This window comes from Papio anubis, chromosome 17 (genome assembly GCF_008728515.1).
Source record: "Papio anubis isolate 15944 chromosome 17, Panubis1.0, whole genome shotgun sequence".
NCBI classification, from domain to species: domain Eukaryota; kingdom Metazoa; phylum Chordata; class Mammalia; order Primates; family Cercopithecidae; genus Papio; species Papio anubis.
In genome coordinates, this window is record NC_044992.1 from 4,484,795 (window position 1) to 4,502,750 (window position 17,956).

The window sequence follows — 17,956 nt, forward strand, 5'->3', positions numbered from 1 at the left end:
CAGGAGGGCCAAGAGTTCAAGCTCAGCCTGGGCAACATAGCAAGACCCCCATCTCTAAAAATTTCTTAATTAAAAAAATACAAACACACATATATATTCATAACTTTTTGTATGTCTGAAATGTTTAGTTTTGTTTCTTTTTATTCTTTAGAGACAGGGTCTTGCTTTGTGGCCCAGGCTAGAGCGCAGTGTTATGATCACAGCTCACTGCAGCTTCAACTTCCTGGGCTCAAGCAATCCACCTCAGCCTCTAGAGTAGCTGGGACTACAGGTGCGTGCTATGGTGCCCAGCTTATTTATTTTTTCATTTTTGAGATAGGCTCTCACTCTGTTGCTGAGGCTGGAGTGCAGTGCAGTGGTGTAATCATGGCTCACCGCAGCCTGGACCTCCTGGGTTCAATTGATCCTTCCACCTCAGCCTCCTGAGTAGCTGGGATTACAGGCAGGTGCCACCGTGCCTGGTTAATTTTTGTATTTTTTTGTAGAGACGGGTTTCACCATCTTGGCCAAGCTGGTCTCAAACTCCTGACTTCATGATCCACCCACCTCGGCCTCTCAAAGTGCTAGGATTAGAGGCATAAGCCACCATGCCTGGTCCAAAATATTTTCAATATTCAAAAATGTAGGTTGGGCGCGGTGGCTCATGCCTGTAATCCCAGCACTTTGGGAGGCCAAGGTGGGTGGATCACAAGATCAGGAGATCGAGACCATCCAGGCTTACACGGTGAAACTTTGTCTCTACTAAAAATACAAAAAGAGCCGGGCGTGGTGGCACGCACCTGTAGTCCCAGCTACTCTGGAGGCTGAGGCAGGAGAATCACTTGAACCCGGGAGGCGAAGGTTGCAGTGAGCTGAGATCGCACCACTGCACTCCAGCCTGGGTGACAGAGCAAGACTGCGTCTCGAAAAAAAAAAAAGAAAAGAAAAAAGTGTAGCACAAGTCCTGGCTCTTGCCCTTTGTTCCCACAGCCTCACGCTCCTGTCTCAGAACTGACCACAGATGCAGGAGGAAACTGAGGGGAGTGAAGTGTGGGATTAGGAAGCCTTCCTGGACGAGAGATTTTCTGGGTGGGTGAGGCATGAAGAGGGGATGGTGTTGCTCTGCCTCATCCTCTCCTTTGAGTTCAGCCCTCAGTCCTCACAAGAAGCTACTTCTGTGCCAGAATTCCCCCCTCCTACATATAGCGGTCTCCTGGTACTAATTGGCATCTTGTTAATTAGCCTCATTGTCAGCACTAACTGCCTCTTTCCCGAGGGGGACGATTACCTCATTCACTGTGGAGTGAGAGGCAGCAGTTGCCCCAGGCTGGGCCAGGGGTGCCTAGGGCTTCTGCTTCAAAGTCTCTGCCTTCCCCTCCTTAGTCCTGGAGGCTTTTGTGTGTTTGTTTTGGGTTTTTTTTTGAGATAGAGTCTTGCTCTGTCACCCAGGCTGGAGTGCAGTGGCACCATCTTGGCTCACTGCAACCTCCGCCTCCCTGGTTCAAGCGATTCTCCTGCCTCAGCCTCCCGAGTAGCTGGGACTACAGGTGCCCCCCACTGTGCCTGGCTAATTTTTGTAGTTTTAGTAGACACGGGATTTCACCATGTTGGCCAGGCTGGTCTGGAACTCCTGACCTCGTGATCCACCCGCCTTGGCCTCCCAAAGTGCTGGGATTGCAGGCATGAGACACTGTGCCCGGCCTAGTCCTGGAGTTTTTTAAATGCAGACCAACCGTAGTGAGGGGGGTGAGCGGTGGAAGCAGAGGGCTTAGAATCAGAAGAGTTGGCTCTAAGCCCAGAATGGAAAAAGTAGCCTCTATGACTGAGGCATTAGTAAATTTAGAGGACCTAGTATATGCTAAGTGCTTTACATGTATTATTTTATCCTAACCTCCCTATTATTATCATCTCCATTTTACAGATGACAGAGTTGAGCCTCAGAGAGGTTAGTGATTTGCCTAAAGCACTACCTCCACTTTCTATGCTTTTTCCTACTATCCCATGGTCTTGACCTTGAACTGCTGCAGTGCCCGCCCAGACAACAGATGCCTTCATTACCTTTTTTTTTTTTGAGACAGAGTCTCGCTCTGTCGCCCAGGCTGGAGTGCAGTGGCCGGATCTCAGCTCACTGCAAGCTCCGCCTCCCAGGTTCAAGCGATTCTCCTGCCTCAGCCTCCCAAGTAGCTGGGATTACAGGTGCGCACCACCACGCCCAGCTAATTTTTGTATTTTTCGTAGAGATGGGGTTTCACAATATTGGTCAGGGTGGTCTCAAACTCCTGACCTCAGGTGATCCGCCCGCCTCAGCCTCCCAAAGTGTTGGGATTACAGGTGTGAGCCACGGCGCCTGGCCACTTTCATTGCTTAAGTATTAGTGATTTTCTTTCTTTTTTTTTTTTTTTTTTTTTTTTAAGTGTTACTGATTTTCTAGTGGATGCCAGGCCATGTGCTGAACAAGACTAATATTATTCCTGCCTTTAAGGAGATTCAAAAGACATTTACAATTCAAATCATTAAATGTTACCATGGACTAAAAAGCCAGGCAGCTGAAACAGAAGAACCAAACTTAGTCTTGGTGAGTCAAGGAAGGCTTCGTGGAGGAGGTGATTTAGACATGTAGGACAAAGCAAAACACGGTGAGAGTGGGCATGGTCAAGAGGCTAGGGAATATTCCAAGGAGAAAAAAGAGTACATGCAAAGGTTGGGGGAGAGAATGTTGAGTTCTGGGAAGTAAGTAGAGTATTTCAGTATGGCTGGAAAATGTGAGGTCTAATAGTTGAGTACTGAAAAATAAGGCAGGCACCAAGCAGGGTGGCTCATGCCTATAATCCCGGCAACTCAGGAGCCTAAGGCAGGATTATCACTTGAGCCCAGGAGTTGGAGGCTGCCATAAGCCATGATCATGCCACTGCACTCTAGCCTGGGTGACAGAGCAGGACCCCAACTCCTAAAGAAACAAACCATTGCGGCCGGGCGCGGTGGCTCAAGCCTGTAATCCCAGCACTTTGGGAGGCCGAGGCGGGTGGATCACGAGGTCAGGAGATCGAGACCATCCTGGCTAACATGGTGAAACCCCGTCTCTACTAAAAATACAAAAAAATAGCCGGGCGAGGTGGCGGGCGCCTGTAGTCCCAGCTACTCGGAGGCTGAGGCGGGAGAATGGCGTGAACCCAGGAGGCGGAGCTTGCAGTGAGCCGAGATCGCGCCACTGCACTCCAGCCTGGGCGACACAGTGAAACTCCGTCTCAAAAAAAAAAAAAAGAAACAAACCATTAAAAAAGAAAAGGCAAGAAAAGCCAGCAGAATCTTGAAGGATCTTTGATGCCACACTTTATCTACTTTTTTTTTTTTTGAGACAGATTCTCACACTGTTGCCCAGGCTGGAGTACAGTGGTGCAATCTCAGCTCACTGCAACCTCTGCCTGCTGGGTTCAAGCAATGCTTTTGCCTCAGCCTCCCAAGTAGCTGGGATTACAGGCACATACCACCACACCCGGCTAATTTTTTGTATTTTTAGTAGAGACGGCATTTCACCATGTTGGCCAGGCTGGTCTCGAAATCCTGACGTCAGGTAATCCACCTGCTTCAGCCTCCCGAAGTGCGGGGATTACAGGTGTGAGCCACCGCGCCCAGCCAATCTGGTTTTTGTTTTGTTTTGTTTTGTTTTGAGATGGAGTTTCACTCTTGTTGCCCAGGCTGGAGTACAATGGCATGATCTCGGCTCACCACAACCTCTGCCTCCCAAGTTCAAGTGATTCTCCTGCCCCAGCCTCCCAAGTAGCTAGGATTACAGGCATGCGCCACCACACCTGGCCAGTTTTGTATTTTTAGTAGAGACAGGGTTTCTCCATGTTTGTCAGGATGGTCTCGATCTCTTGACCTTGTGATCCACCCACCTTGGCCTCCCAAAGTGCTGGCATTACAGGCATGAGCCACCGCGTCTGGCCTTTTTTTTTTTTTTTTTTTTTGAGACAGAATCTCGTTATGTTGCCCAGGCCGGAATGCAGTCGCCCGCCTTGGCCTCCCCAAGTGCTGGGACTGCAGGCATGAGCCACCATGCCCAGCCAATTTTTTTTTTTTTTTGAGACAGAGTCTTGCTCTGTCACCCAGGCTGGAGTGCAGTGGCATGTTCTTGGCTCACTGCAACCTCTGCCTCCTGGGTTCAAGTGATTCTCCTGCTTCGGCATTCCAAGTAGCTGGGATTACAGGCGCCTGCCACCACACCTGGCTAATTGTTGTATTTTTAGTAGAGACATGGTTTCACCATGTTGTCCGGGCTGGTCTCAAACTCCTGACCTCAGGTGATCCACCCATCTCGGCCTCCCAAAAAGTGCTGGGATTACAGGTGTGAGCCACCGTGCCCGGCCAATTTTTTGTATTTTTAATAGAGATGGAGTTTCACCATGTTTGCCAGGCTTGGCCGGGTGTGGTGGTTCATGCCTGTAATCCCTGCACTTTGGGAGGCCCAGGCAGGTGGATCACCTGAGGTCAGGAGTTCGAGACCACCTGGCCAACATGACGAAACCCCGTCTCAACTGAAAATACAAAAAATTAGCTGGGCGTGGTGGCGTGCACCTGTAATCCCAGCTACTCAGGAAGCTGAGATAGGAGAATTGCTTGAACCCGGGAGGCAGAGGTTGCAGTGAGCCAAGATCGTGCCACTGCACTCCAGCCTGGGCAACAAGAGCAAAACTCTGTCTCCACCAAGGTGACATTTTCCACCCTGTGTCCTGTTCCCCAATAAAAACAAATTCACAAAAAAACAAAAAACAAAACAAAACAAAAACCATCTCAAAAAACAAAAACCCACCATGTTGGCCAGGCTGGCCTCCAACTCCTGGCCTCAAGGGATCCTATAATCTCAGCAGTTTGGGAGGCCGAGGTGGGTAGATCACTTGAGGCCAGGAGTTTGAGACCAGATTGGGCAACATGGCAAAGCCCCATCTCTACAAAACATACAAAAATTAGCCAGGCGTAGTGGCATGTGCTGCCTGTAGTCCCGGCTACTTGGGAGGTTGAGGCTGGAGGATCGCTTGAACCCAGGAGCTTGAGATTGCAGTAAGCAGAGATCACACCATTGTACTCCAGCCTGGGTGACAGAGCAAGACTTTGTCTTTAAAAAAAAAAAAATAGAATTGACTTGAAGGTGTCAGGCAGGAAGGCCAAATAGGAGATGAATGGGGATAGTGGCTTGAATAAGGGCAGTGGTAAGGAGAATGGGCTAGGGGTTAGGGAAGGGGGCCGATTGGCCATGCATCCAAATGCTAAGGAAAAGGGTCCAGAAAGGAATGTGTTCAGCTATTTTCCAAGGACTTCTAATTTAAACTCTCTTAAATGATTTATATTAAGGCTGGTGGTGGAGTCTTTCAGAAACAGTGTTGGTGCTAGAAGAGCTCCTGAGGATCATACAGCCTCCCCCCTCAATTTCACAGTGAAAGAAAACCTCAGAGAAGCAAAGCAACTTGCTCAAGGTCACACAGCATGTCAGTGGTAGAACATGACTCTTGGTTCTTAGATAGCATTACCCAGCCTCCACTGAGGCTAATGGCTGTAGGCGCTGTGCCAACATGACTAGATCTAAGGTGACCCAAGCAATATGTGAAGGGATTGAAAGCAGATTCCCTCTCCTCCCCTTCGCCACCCCTTCCTCCACGCGCGACTCCAGTGATCAATGAATAATTGTCGAAACAGTTCCTTTGTGCAGAACACTTTGTTAAAAGAGGTGCAGAGATACACGTCTGCGGTAGGATTCCTTATCCTGAGATCTCAGAGCTCCTCGATGCTTCCCCAACCTGCTAGGTGAGGGTGGAAAGGGCATTCCTGAGGCAGCCGGTGCCCCTCCTCTGCCCCCCAACTCCCACGTGGTTTCTCCAGCCAAGTTCTCACGGAGTGGCCCCTCCCTCAGCGGCTCCACTGTTGCCATAGCAATTGGGTGGGTGGACAGCCCGTCCTATCTAGAGGCCACCCAGCCCTCGCGTGGGGAGTTACCATAACAACCCCCTAGTAATAGAGGGGGGTTGGGTACCGCCCCCTTCCCCCGCAAATGGAGAGGTGGGTGGCTTGATTGGCAGCTGGGCACACGAAAGAAGGAGGGAAAGGGAAGGAAAGGCGTCAAAGGAGATCTGAGAAGGAAATAAGGGAGAGAAAGGGCAAAAAAATAGGGAAAGAAAAGGAAACGCGTGTGCGCACGCGCGCCAGCTGGTGGGCGCGCTCCGCGGCCGCCTCGGCCGCCGCCCACTTCTTTCACGCCAGGCTCGCGCGGTCGCTCAGTCCTCGCGCGCGCCTTTCGCCTGCTCGCCTGCGCCTGCGCGCAGGTGTCGGCGCCTAGGGGGAGGGGGCCCCGGCGCGCTCGCGTCACGCTCCCGCTTCCACCCTCCCCGTGCGCGGCCGCTCCGCGCCTGCGCAGGAGAGGCGGGAGGCTTGGGTGGCTGGCTCCGGGGAGATAGCGCCTGTCAGTCGGTGGGTCGGTCCTCGCGCCGGCCCTCCCCCTCCCCGGTCTCCGGGGGAGGCGCGGTGGAGTCCGCCCCCGGGGTCCTCCGATGGGGGAGAAGCGGCGACGGCGGCAGTGGAGTAACCGAGCCGGAGCGTGAGCGGCCCCGGTGCCCCGTTCCCCGCGGAGGCCATGGGCGACCCAGCCCCCGCCCGCAGCCTGGACGACATCGACCTGTCCGCCCTGCGGGTGAGCGCGCCGTCCCCCAGCCTCGCCCTGGTTCCTGTCCCCGCCGCAGGGGAGGGAGCGGGGTAGCTGCACGCCTCACGTGCTCCCGGGCGCCCCCTCCACCAGCCTGGGTCCCCTTGGCGACCTGTGCCCCTTCCCCGGGCTCCCGCCGCGGCTGGGCCCCCGCCCTCTGCTCCCTTCTCTCTCCACTGGCTGCAGATGCTGGGAGCCAGTTCGGTCCCCACCCTGTGGTGCCCCGCCCCCACACTTCCCTGCCACCCTACCTTTACTCTGGGGTTCGGGACCCACTGGTTCCCCTAAACTTGGCCTCCCCCATCACCTGGAGAATCTTTATTGTGGCTCCTCACCTCCTTTCGGCCCTCTTTCCGCCTTTGCCCTTACTTCTATCTTCTTCCCCTGCTCTTCCTTGGCTCCTCGAATTTTGACTTTGCAACTGTCTCGACAGCCTCTCTCTCATCCCTCTTTCTCTGCCTTGCCCACCCTTGAATTGCATGCTTTCCCTGGTCAGAATTTCAGCCACCGCACCCCTCCTACCGTCGCCCTCAATCCCACGTTCGGTTTTCCCTATCCCTTCTCTCCCGTTTCAAGTGCAGCAGTTCAGAACCAGGCATTTCCGGTCTCAGGGTCCCTGAATATTACATGACCAACTCTGCAGCAGCGTGGGGCCGGGAGCCCTCGGGGAGGAGGGGAGGCATTTCTTCTCTTTGGAAACTGTAGCACGGGCTGGGAAGAGGATGTTTACACACACACACACGCACACACGACACATGCTACATGTGGTCAGGCAGAAGGTTTGGAAGGCAGTGGGTATTTGTGTTAGCTGAAGGCTGGAAGCAATGGAGACCTCTCAAGCTAGGGGCTAATAAGGAAAGGGGTTGAGAGGAAGCAAATGCTGCAGGAATTTCTTGGAAATACCCGTTCATTGTCCCTTGTGGGGCACTTACACACTCTGGTAGAGGAGCTTTCTATAGCATTTATGTTTTTCTTCAGCAGGGAGCTTTGGCTTAAGGGGCAACTTAGTGATTTCAAGGTGAACACTCCAGACTATCAGCCAGGTGGTGTTTTGATCCTGTGCCCTTCCAGCACTCTCACCAGGCCAAGGTGTGGGGAGAGCAGGACTTCCCATCTCTAGGTTCGCTTCTCTGGAGGCCCCCGCTCAGACTGTCTTCTGGCTTTTGAGTCAGCCAGGGAACATGGCCAGTAGTGGGAAAAGGCGGTCAGCCACGCAGGTGCCCCGGATATGGCTGGAGGGGAGAGGGGAATTGAAGAGAGCAGAGTCATGTTGTTAATTGGGTTTCTCTAGGTGACACAGTTTTTTTCTTGCCATTTTCAGGTCATAATTTGTTTGGTGCAATGTTGGGCTATGAGACCTGACTTGCTGGAGATAAGGTGATAAATCTCTGGGGAGAGGGACTGAACGTTGAATTTCTCTGTGTGCGCAGGCACGTGTGTGTGTTGATGGGGAGAGGGTCTGAAGGCTTTAGGAGGGAGATTCTTAAGGTCAGGTAAGCCAGGGTTTAAACTGGGGTGCCCAAGTCAGTTGGGATATAAGGTGGAAATCCCGATTCTGAGTAAAAGTCTCTTAATGTGCTCCATTCTGGGATGAACTTCCACCTATCCTTCCTATCTTGGTTATTGATTAACTGGCCACAGGTGCCTGTGGCTGGGGTGACTGAAATACAATAAAAAATGGGTGGGTCAGGCCAGGTGAGGTGCTCACGCCTGTAATCCCAGCACTTTGGGAGGCCGAGGCAGGGGCATCACCTGAGGTCAGGAGTTCGAGACCAGTCTGGCCAACACTGTGAAACCCTGTCTCTACTAAAAATACAAAAATTAGCCGTGCGTGGTGGCACACTCCTGTGATCCCAGCTACTCAGGAGGCTGAGGCAGGAGAATCGCTTGAACTGGGGAGGTGGAGGTTGCAGTGAGCCAAGATTGCACGCCACTGCACTCCAGCCTGGGCAACAAAGCAAGACCTTATCTTTAAAAAAAAAAAAAAAAAAAGGGTGGATCCAAACCACAACCTTTGCTTTGAACCTTGTGGGACTCTGCTTGGGTTTCTCTTGCAGCCTCTTCTGGTAGTTTGGCTTGGACCCTCAACCTGGGATTTCCAGCAATTCCACAAATACCCTCTGACCTTAGATGTGGTATTTCCCTTCTGGACTTCTCCGCTTGAAGCAATGTTAGCCTTTCTCAGTTGCCTCCAGCCTTACTCTCTTCTCCCTCCCCTCAGGAGAGCTGGTGACCTGCTCCCAGTGCTTCTGTCTGGCCTGCCTTATGCTGTTTAAGAAAGCATTCTGCTTCCTCCTTTCCACCCCAAAATGTGAGGGCTTGAGGAAGAGCTGTACCTCCTTTGGAATGGGACTAGTGAGGGCCTACCTTCTCCTTCCTGCTGACCTTTTCTCAGTGCCTGTCCCCCCCCCCCCCCGACTCCACCTCAGAGAGCTGTGACACTGTCAAGCAGCTAGCGTGGTCATCTCTTGTGCTATTCCTGTCTGTTTTCCAGTGAGAAATGGTGTCTCCCTTTACTACACCATCTTGTGTTGGGGGCTGGGGAGAGGGATGGGAGAGGAGCATATTCAGTATTTGTTTGCTGGCTTTAAAGAGCCCAAGGTGTATTTCTCCTCTTGTTTCAAGATAAGGCTTGGTTTTCAGCTGGTGATGAGAGTAATCGCCTGATATTAGGGAAGATTGAATTGCGTTAATCTCTTAGCCATGTGTGGGGAGGCCAGATGGACCTGCTACTTTGTAGCCACAGCCACACTTGACCTCTTTGAGGCTCCTTTTCTCCACCCGCCTGGCTGCATTGTGTGGTGAGGAAAAGCGTGGAGTTTGGAGTTGCAGTCCTGAGTTCAAGTCCTAGCTTCCTCGCCTATATGTAACCCTGGCCCTGCTCCCCTTACTGCAGATTCTGCCAAGAGCCTTACCCTCTGTAAGCTCTATTCAGTCCTGTATCGTGGACATGGTGATAGTACTGAATGCAGAGTTGCTGAGGATTAAATGCACATGAAGTACTCAGTACAGTTCTCAGCACATAGTGATCATACGTGATAGCCCTTTTTGTAGTTATTTTTATCAAATGGCAATCAGAGAAGCCTTCCAGGACAACTTTATCTAAAATAGCACTCCCTCCTCTGCTTTATTTTTGTATAAAATTTTATATAGCATTCCCTTAGTCTGCTTTATCCTTCCTCATAGTATTTATCACCAGCTGACGTATGTATTTCTGTCAGCTCCACTAAAATGTCAGTTCAGTGGTCGGGTGTGGTGGGTCACGACTGTAATCCCAGCACTTTGGGAGGCCGAGGCAGATGGATCACCTGAGGTCAGAAGTTCGAGACCAGGGCCAGGCGCGGCGGCTCACGCCTGTAATCCCAGCAGCACTTTGGGAGGCTGAGGTGGGCGGATCACGAGGTCAGGAGATCGAGACCATCCTGGCTAACACGGTGAAACCCCGTCTCTACTAAAAATACAAAAAATTAGCCGGGCGTGGTGGCGGGCGCCTGTAGTCCCAGCTGCTCAGGAGGCTGAGGCAGGAGAATGGTGTGAACCCAGGAGGCGGAGCTTGCAGTGAACCAAGATGGCACCACTGCACTCCAGCCTGGGCGACAGAGCAAGACTCCGTCTCAAAAAAAAAAAAAAAGTTCTAGACCAGCCTGGCCAACATAGTAAAACCCCATCTCTACTAAAAAAAAAAAGGCCGGGCGCGATGGCTCACACCTGTAATCCCAGCACTTTGGGAGGTCGAGGCGGGCGGATCACTAGGTCAGGAGATCGAGACCATCCTGGCTAACACAGTGAAACCCGTCTCTACTAAAAATACAAAAAAATTAGCCAGGCATGGTGGCAGGTGCCTGTAGTCCCAGCCTGGGAGGCTGGCGGGGAGAATGGCATGAACCCAGAGGCGGAGCTTGCAGTGGCGGACATCAGCACTGTGCTCAGAGCTGGGCGACAGAAACAGATTCTATCCCAAAAAAAAAAAAAAAATTAGCCAGGTGTGGTGGCTCACACCTGTAATCTCAGTTCCCGGTTACTCAGGAGGCTGAGGCAGGAGAATCACTTGAACCTGGGAGGTGGAGGTTGCAGCAGCTGGTGGTGCACCGGCACTCCAGCATGGGCAACAAGCCAGACTCTGTCTCAAAAAAAGAAATAGGCCGGTAGGTGGCTCAAGCCTGTAATCCCAGCACTTTGGGAGGCCGGGGGCAGGCGGATCCGCGAGGTCAGGAGGTGGAGACCATCCTGGCAAACACGGTGAAACCCGTCTCTACTAAAAATACCATAGCGGTGAGTTGGCCGAGGCACATAGTCCCAGCTACTCGGGAGAGCTGAGAGCAGAGAATAAAGCGGCGTAAAGCCAGGTGAGGGCTTGCAGTGAGCTGAGATCGGCCACTGCCCTCCAGCCGGGCAACAGCCGAGACTCCGATCTCAAAAAAAAAAAAGAAATACAAAACAGTTCAGTGAAAGCTAAGATTTTGACTATTTTGTTCATTTTTGTATCCCCAGTGCCTGTAACAGTGTTTTGCACATAATAGGGCTCACATGTTTATTGAAGAAGTGCCTGTTATAACAAGTGAAAGCTCAGCACAGTGCTTGCTTAGAGAAAGTATTCAATAAACCTCAGGCTTCTTAAGGTTCTTTTTGCCCCTCTTTTATTTATGCACAATTAAGAATATATTTTTTCTGGGATGTTTTTAGAATCAGACCTTGTCTGGGGTAAACAGTTCTGGAAGCCTCCAGCTGAGCGATGCCCTTGAAGTAAAGTTAGGATCATCCAACAGAAAATGTGGGCCTCTGTGTCTCAGCTTGGTTATATTCCAGGAGAACCTTCTGACTTGGAACTCTTGGCTTCTCACAAAGGATAAATATCGGCGGAAGTAGATGGGACAAGGAGGGGGCAGACCCCGGCCTGACCTCTTTCCTTTTGCATTGCTCCTTTTGGTTGACCCACTTCATAAATCAAACAGCTTCTTTTTACCGTCCAGCTCGAAGTTTTCGACTGCAGTGTCCTTGAAACTGTGGAGCTATGCTTAGCATCGCTGGATTGAAATCATAGCATGGAGCACATTCAAGAAGGACTTGTTGCTCGGTGGTAGCTGCTGACAGAGATGTTCTTTTTCAAATGATTTTGTGTTGTTGTGTCTGTTCTTTGGAGAAGTGTCTTCGCCTTCCTCCTCTCTTCATGCGGCTGTGGAGCCAGCACCACTCGGAAAGCTGGCAGTTCTGGGCATGTATTTCTAGGCTGCTGAGCAACGTGGGACTGCCACTGTGTTCTGATGTGCTAGCTGTCCAAATGTTGATGACAGATGCCTTAGGCAGGAGAATGGGAAGACTGACCTCCTGCTGCAGAAGTAAGGACATTCAATAGTGACTTTTTTTCCCCTAGAAAATTGCAAAAGGGGGATGGGGCTGTTTGGAGAGCTGGAGGCATTTAGAGTGAAGTGAAATGCTGCTTTGGCAAAATGACGGAAGGAAGATTACTGAGAACTTGGCCGAAACTAGGTGACCAGTCATTCCCCAAACAGAGAGAGAGACATCACCACCCTTTATGCTATGGGATGGGACAGACTGCCACAGTCCTTAGGGATATACACAGCGGGGGGGTTTTGACACGTAAGATAACAGTAAGGTCAGCAAGGGAGCCAGCTGGCCCAGCCCCTCACTCTTGCCTCAGGAGCTCCATTAAAACTGTGCCGTACAGAATCCTGACTTCAAATCGGGCCTCCATTCCTTTCCGCATTGAACTGTGTGCCTCAGACAGGGTCACACATGCGACTTGCACATGTAAACCACCTTCGTTTGTCATGTAGGGGACACGATGGCAGGAAGTGTGCAACCGCTCTTGCCAAGCTTGTGTTCTGGCGTAGGTCTGTAGAGAAGGCATGCAGTAACCTCTCAACCCAGAAACACAGAGCAATTCTGGACTGGAGAGCATCTCCAGAGGCCCGTGAGTCTGCCTGTCTAATCTTTCTGTCTCCAGACAAAGTTGAATCAGAGCAAGTTATCAATAATCTCCTTTTCTGCACCAGTCAGTCGCCAAGCATTGGCAGTCTACTGTGTTGAGAATCAGGTTCCAAATTCTATGGGAAGGATGTAATATATAGTACTCAGTCCTCTACTAAGCTATTTAACCAGATCTCTGGGGACATCCACCCAAGCAATGCCTTTCTAAGCCTAGACTCTTTTTTTTTTTTGTGAGACGAAGTCTCTCACTGTCACCGAGGCTGGAGTGCAGTGGCATGATCTCCGCTCACTGCAAGCTCCGCCTCCCAGGTTCACGCCATTCTCCCGTCTCAGCCTCCCGAGTAGCTGGGACCACAGGCGCCCGCCACCACGCCTGGCTAATTTTTGTGTTTTTAGTAGGCAGGGGTTTCACCATGTTAGCCAGGATGGTCTCGATCTCCTGACCTCGTGATCCCACCCATCTTGGCCTCCCAAAGTGTTGGGATTGCAGGCGTGAGCCGCGGCCCTTCCACTGCTTTTGACCGCGAGTCTCTGTCGGCTCAGGCTGGAGTGCAGTGGCGGATCTCAGCTCGCAAGCTCCATGCCTCCCGGGTTCACATATATTCCTGCCTCAGCCTCCCGAGTAGCTGGGACTACAGGCGTCCGCCACCTTCCCAGCTAGTTTTTGTATTTTTAGTAGAGCGGGGTTTCACCGTGTTAGCCAGGATGGTCTCGATTTCCTGACCTGGGTGATCCATGCGTCGACCTCCCAAAGTTCTGGGATTACAGGCTTGAGCTACCCGGCCCAGCTGACTCTTTTTCTTAGCTTTGTTACTGTTTTTCCTTAATATCCTACAACCTTCAAGACTGGGACATTTTTGTTAAACCTTATTTCCATGAATTACACTCATTTTCTGTGGTCAGTGGGAAGTCATCTTGAAACCTGCTCTTCAGCCCCCACTCCCCTCAACACCTACTTTTTACTACTATCTGTCTCAGTGTTCTCTTTCCTGGATTGAAGACAGAACAAAAGTGATCAGGTTAATAAGTCAACTCTCAAAGCATTTCTTGATTGCACACAGAATATAGTAAGATACAAAAACATGACTTGGTAGAAGAGTTGGATCCTGTCCACGGCTCACGGCCATTCTCTGCTCTCTCCAGTTCTTCTGCCATTCTCCTCCCAACCAGCCAGTCCTTAACTTGAGTCTGGGCCTCTCTTAGCTATAGGAAGCTCTTCTAGGGCATAATGGAAAAAGGGTTTTGAGGCTCTTTGTTCTTACTAAGGGCGGGAATAGTAGAGGGAGGAGAGAAAAGAGGGATGGAATTGTAGTGACCCAAGAGAGCCCCTGGAGATTTTGTCCAGTGGCTAGACAGCCTGAGGTTGTACGTGCTACGTGTGGGTAGGATTTCATGTTCTGTTTGAGGAAAGATCTAGAACTAGGCACAGAGGACACAGTAGTGAACAAGACCGATATGGTTCTCCTACAGTCTAGTAGTAGGGAGAGACGTTAATCAAGTAATTATTTATTAATTGTGTGTGTGTGTGTGTGTGTGTGTGTGTGTGTGTGTGTGTGAGATTGCAAGCCATGGTAAGGCCTGTAGCAGAAAACTTTAACATGCCATGGGCACATATAACAAGAATTGTTTTGATGATATATTCTCAGGATCTCCTGAGGGCTGTGTCATGGAAAAAAAAATTGCTTTTACCAGACAAAACTTTTATAAGACAAAAATATCTAGTTGATTGAGAGACGTAAATCATGTCAGAAAGCTAAACTGGCATTACTGCAGAAAGATTAGATGGAGTTGAACCAGCAGGTAGAGTTTGGTGATGGCAAGAATTGGGAGACTCTGGAATGGGGCCATTCTTATGGTGAAGCATTTGGTCAACAATCGAGGGCAAGAAGCCTGAGGAGGGGGTGGAAACTCCAGGCTTAATTCCAAAAGGATTTCTTCTGAATCAATCTTCCTGTGGGAGGGGAAGAAATGGTTTATTTGTTTGTCTCAGAAGTTAAGAGCATGTATATGGAAAGAGCTTATGACTCATATAATCCTCATTTTTACTTACTGGGGGAGGGACTCTGGGTCCTGGATCTGTGGACTTAGATATGGCTTCTCAGAGTGGGGTGTATGAGAGAGGAGGGTGTATCCCTAGATGTTATTAGCCTAAGGGGCGCCTGGGGTTTGGAAGGTAGGTAAGTCTCACAGAAATAAGAACAAGTAGGCCCAGCCCTCAGCTTAGCTCCTGTGGTCTGTGGGAAGTGGGATTCTTTCTAACATTAGCTGGATAGTGTATATAAATAGACAAGACTCTCGATTTACATTGTATACAAGTAAAGGATGAGTGGGGTGTGGAGGGGGAGTGTTACTGATTTTGCATGTTTGAAAGGAAACAGGGTTGGGGAAGCCACGAGTTTTGGGCTTCCTGGAGGAGCCAGACTCTGGGACCAGCTTGAATGTCAGGAGGATGGCAGTGGAGAAGACGGTGGGATGGGCTGTGAGGAGAGTTTGGTGGCACAGCCTGTGGGAGGAGCCTGGGTGACTGGAGAGAGATGAATGGAGGAAATGGGGATGAGCTACCTAAGAAAAATGGTGATGGTTGGCGAGCGAGGCGGCAAGAAGACCTTTGACAGAGGAGATAGCTGAGACCTCAGGTTCATCCACAGCAGGAGAATTCCAGGGCCACAGGGGACAGGCGATGTGGGGAGTATCTGTGGTCACAACTAGGAGTCCCACCATGTGGAGCCCATGACTCAGTATGTACACAGAGCACCAAATGCTTTTTGGTTCTGTCTTGGGCACCTCCGCCATTGGCACTTCCACCAGTGGTTTCTTCTGTTGCCTTTGGGATGAGCAGGCCTCCTAAAAGCAGGCCTGATATTTGCTGGTCTTCTGGCAAAGAATGGGAAATTCCTCACACCCTCTTGTTCCAGGAGCCACCTGGAGATTTGAAGGGCTTGGGTTGCCGCGTTGCTCCTAGAATGACAGGCATAGAGGAGTTTTCCATGAACAGCGGTCCTGGCAGGTACAGGCTGAGGATCCATAGGGCTGAATGAAGACAAGCCCACCTCCTTCAAGAGCCGCCTCAACTTATGTTTTTTTCCCAGAAAGCCTCCCCGGATTTTGCCAGCCTTTACTGATCACGTCATCCGCTTTCTCACAGACCTTACGATTTAGCATTGGCTTATGTATTGCCTTATATTGCATAATGTGTTATGGTCTTGTTTTTCCTACCACTTCCTTATGTGTAGAGACTGTGATCCATGTCTCCTCTTCATCCATATAAAGATGCTGAGCACACAGTAGGGGTTCAGAAATTACTTGGTAAGAGACGTGGATCTAAGTATGTCTGTGACTGCTCCTTTCCTACTAGATTCAATCCACAAGCAGTACAGGGTGCCCAGTATGTGCTGGGCACTGTGGGATTCAAAGCAATACAGGTGCTGACTCAGTGGTTCTCAGCCAGGGCACCGCTGGCCTCCAGGGGGTGTTTGGAAATGTTGAGGAGGGAGGATTAACTGTCTTGGGAGCGCTGGGCGCAGTGGCTCACACCTGTAATCCCAGCACTTTGGGAGGCCGAGGCGGGCGGATCATGAGGTCAGGAGATCGAGACCATCCTGGCTAACACGGTGAAACCCTGTCTCTACTAAAAATTAAAAAAAACTAGCCGGGCATGGTGGCGGACGCCTGTAGTCCCAGCTACTCAGGAGGCTGAGGCAGGAGAATGGTGTGAACCCAGGAGGTGGAGCTTGCGGTGAGCTGAGATCGGGCCACTGCACTCCAGCCTGGGCGACGGAGCCAGACTCTGTCTTTAAAAAAAAAAAAAAAAAAAAAAGTCTTGGGAGCACTAATGGCATTTGATGTCTTGGGAGCGCTAATGGCATTTAGCACATGGGGATTGGGGATGTTAACCATCTGGCAGAGTCTGGGACAGTGCATCGAAGAACTGTTTTTCCACCCAGATTGCCACTGGTACCTCTCATGAACTTGTTATGGACACGGGAGAGACCCAGGGAAGGTCTGGATAGGTTTCTTCCATGAAGTAGAAAGTAGTTCCTAAGTCCCCTGTGTACTTCTTTCCAGGTAGAGAGAGGAATGCGGGCTCTAAATTACCCTTGTGCATGGCACATATCTAGCAGCTTTTGTCTGCCAGCATACCTCTGGAGGTAAAATGGGTAGGCTCCCAGCCAGACTGTAAGGAAGATTTTCATGTTCTCTTTTCACCACCCACCCACTCTTTCTTTCAAGGCACATTTTTAAGAAAGTGGCTGAAGCTTGCAATAGTTAGTCTTTAATTCTAAGTAACTGAGGAAAGAGTCTTCAAGAAAACAGTTGGACAGAGTGCCCCAAAGCCTAAGCAGTGTGAGGCAAAGACCGGCAGGTGCATGCAGCATCTGAGAGAGGGGCCAGCACATCGTCTCTTCTCTGGGGTCTTTTCATCCTATACTTGTCTTTTTGAAGACAGAGGTGTGGTGAATGAATGTCATTACTCACATCTCGGGGAGTGACCAGAGAGAGTAGAAGACACCTTGCCCTCAGGCCGGGCTTGGTGGCTCAAGCCTGTAATCCCAGCACTTTGGGAGGCCGAGGCGGGCGGATCACGAGGTCAGGAGATCGAGACCATCCTGGCTAACATGGTGAAACCCCGTCTCTACTAAAAATACAAAAAACTAGCCGGGCGTGGTGGCGGGCGCCTGTAGTCCCAGCTACTCGGAGGCTGAGGCAGGAGAATGGCCTGAACCTGGGAGGCGGAGCTTGCAGTGAGCCGAGATCGTGCCACTGCACTCCAGCCTGGGTGACACAGCGCGAGACTCCGTCTCAAAAAAAAAAAAAAAAAAAGAAGACCCCTTGCCCTAGTGTATCCTTTCAGGGTGGGCGAGTGGCTGGGAAGCAGCACAGCTGAGCGGGAGGAGCTGGAGCTGTGCCGCAGAGCTGCCTTCCACAACTCGCTGCTTCCCACCCCCAGTCAGGAGAGCAGAACTTGATAGGCTCCTGGCCTTGGGTAGCTAAGGTTTGTAGGAGCTGGAGAGAGTCAGGAGCTGGAGAGAGTCCGCCTAACCTTAACAAGGTCATTCCTCACAGTGGAAACTACCTGACCCTCACGTGTCGAAGCAGGCTATGGGGACAGGCAAGATGTGGATCAGAAGTTGGTTGGGGCCGGGCATGGTGGCTCATGCCTGTAATCCCAGCACTTTAGGAGTCCGAGGCAGGCAGATCACTTGAGGTCAGGAGTTCAACACCAGCCTGGCCAACATGGTGAAACCCCGTCTCTACTAAAAATACAAAAAATTGGCCGGGCGCGGTGGCTCAAGCCTGTAATCCCAGCACTGTGGGAGGCCGAGATGGGCGGATCAC

At 51.0% G+C, this 17,956-nt stretch overlaps 1 protein-coding gene across 19 annotated transcripts in view; it reads left to right on the plus strand.

The window, feature by feature from the left end:
* The first annotated feature begins 6,358 nt into the window (after positions 1–6,358).
* MINK1 (misshapen like kinase 1) overlaps positions 6,359–17,956 on the plus strand; it is a 68,532-nt gene continuing 56,934 nt past the window's right edge. For 14 of the 19 annotated variants that reach the window (XR_002517939.2, XM_021928591.2, XM_021928592.2 and 11 more), the window contains exon 1: positions 6,364–6,658. Coding sequence is in view for 17 of the 19 variants with exons in the window: in XM_021928591.2 (XP_021784283.1) it covers positions 6,602–6,658 (57 nt within the window). In the remaining 2 variants the exon portion in view is untranslated. Of the gene's footprint in view, positions 6,659–17,956 lie in introns of all 19 variants that reach the window. The other 5 variants (XM_009189429.3, XM_003912151.3, XM_003912153.3 and 2 more) reach the window with 1 other exon arrangement.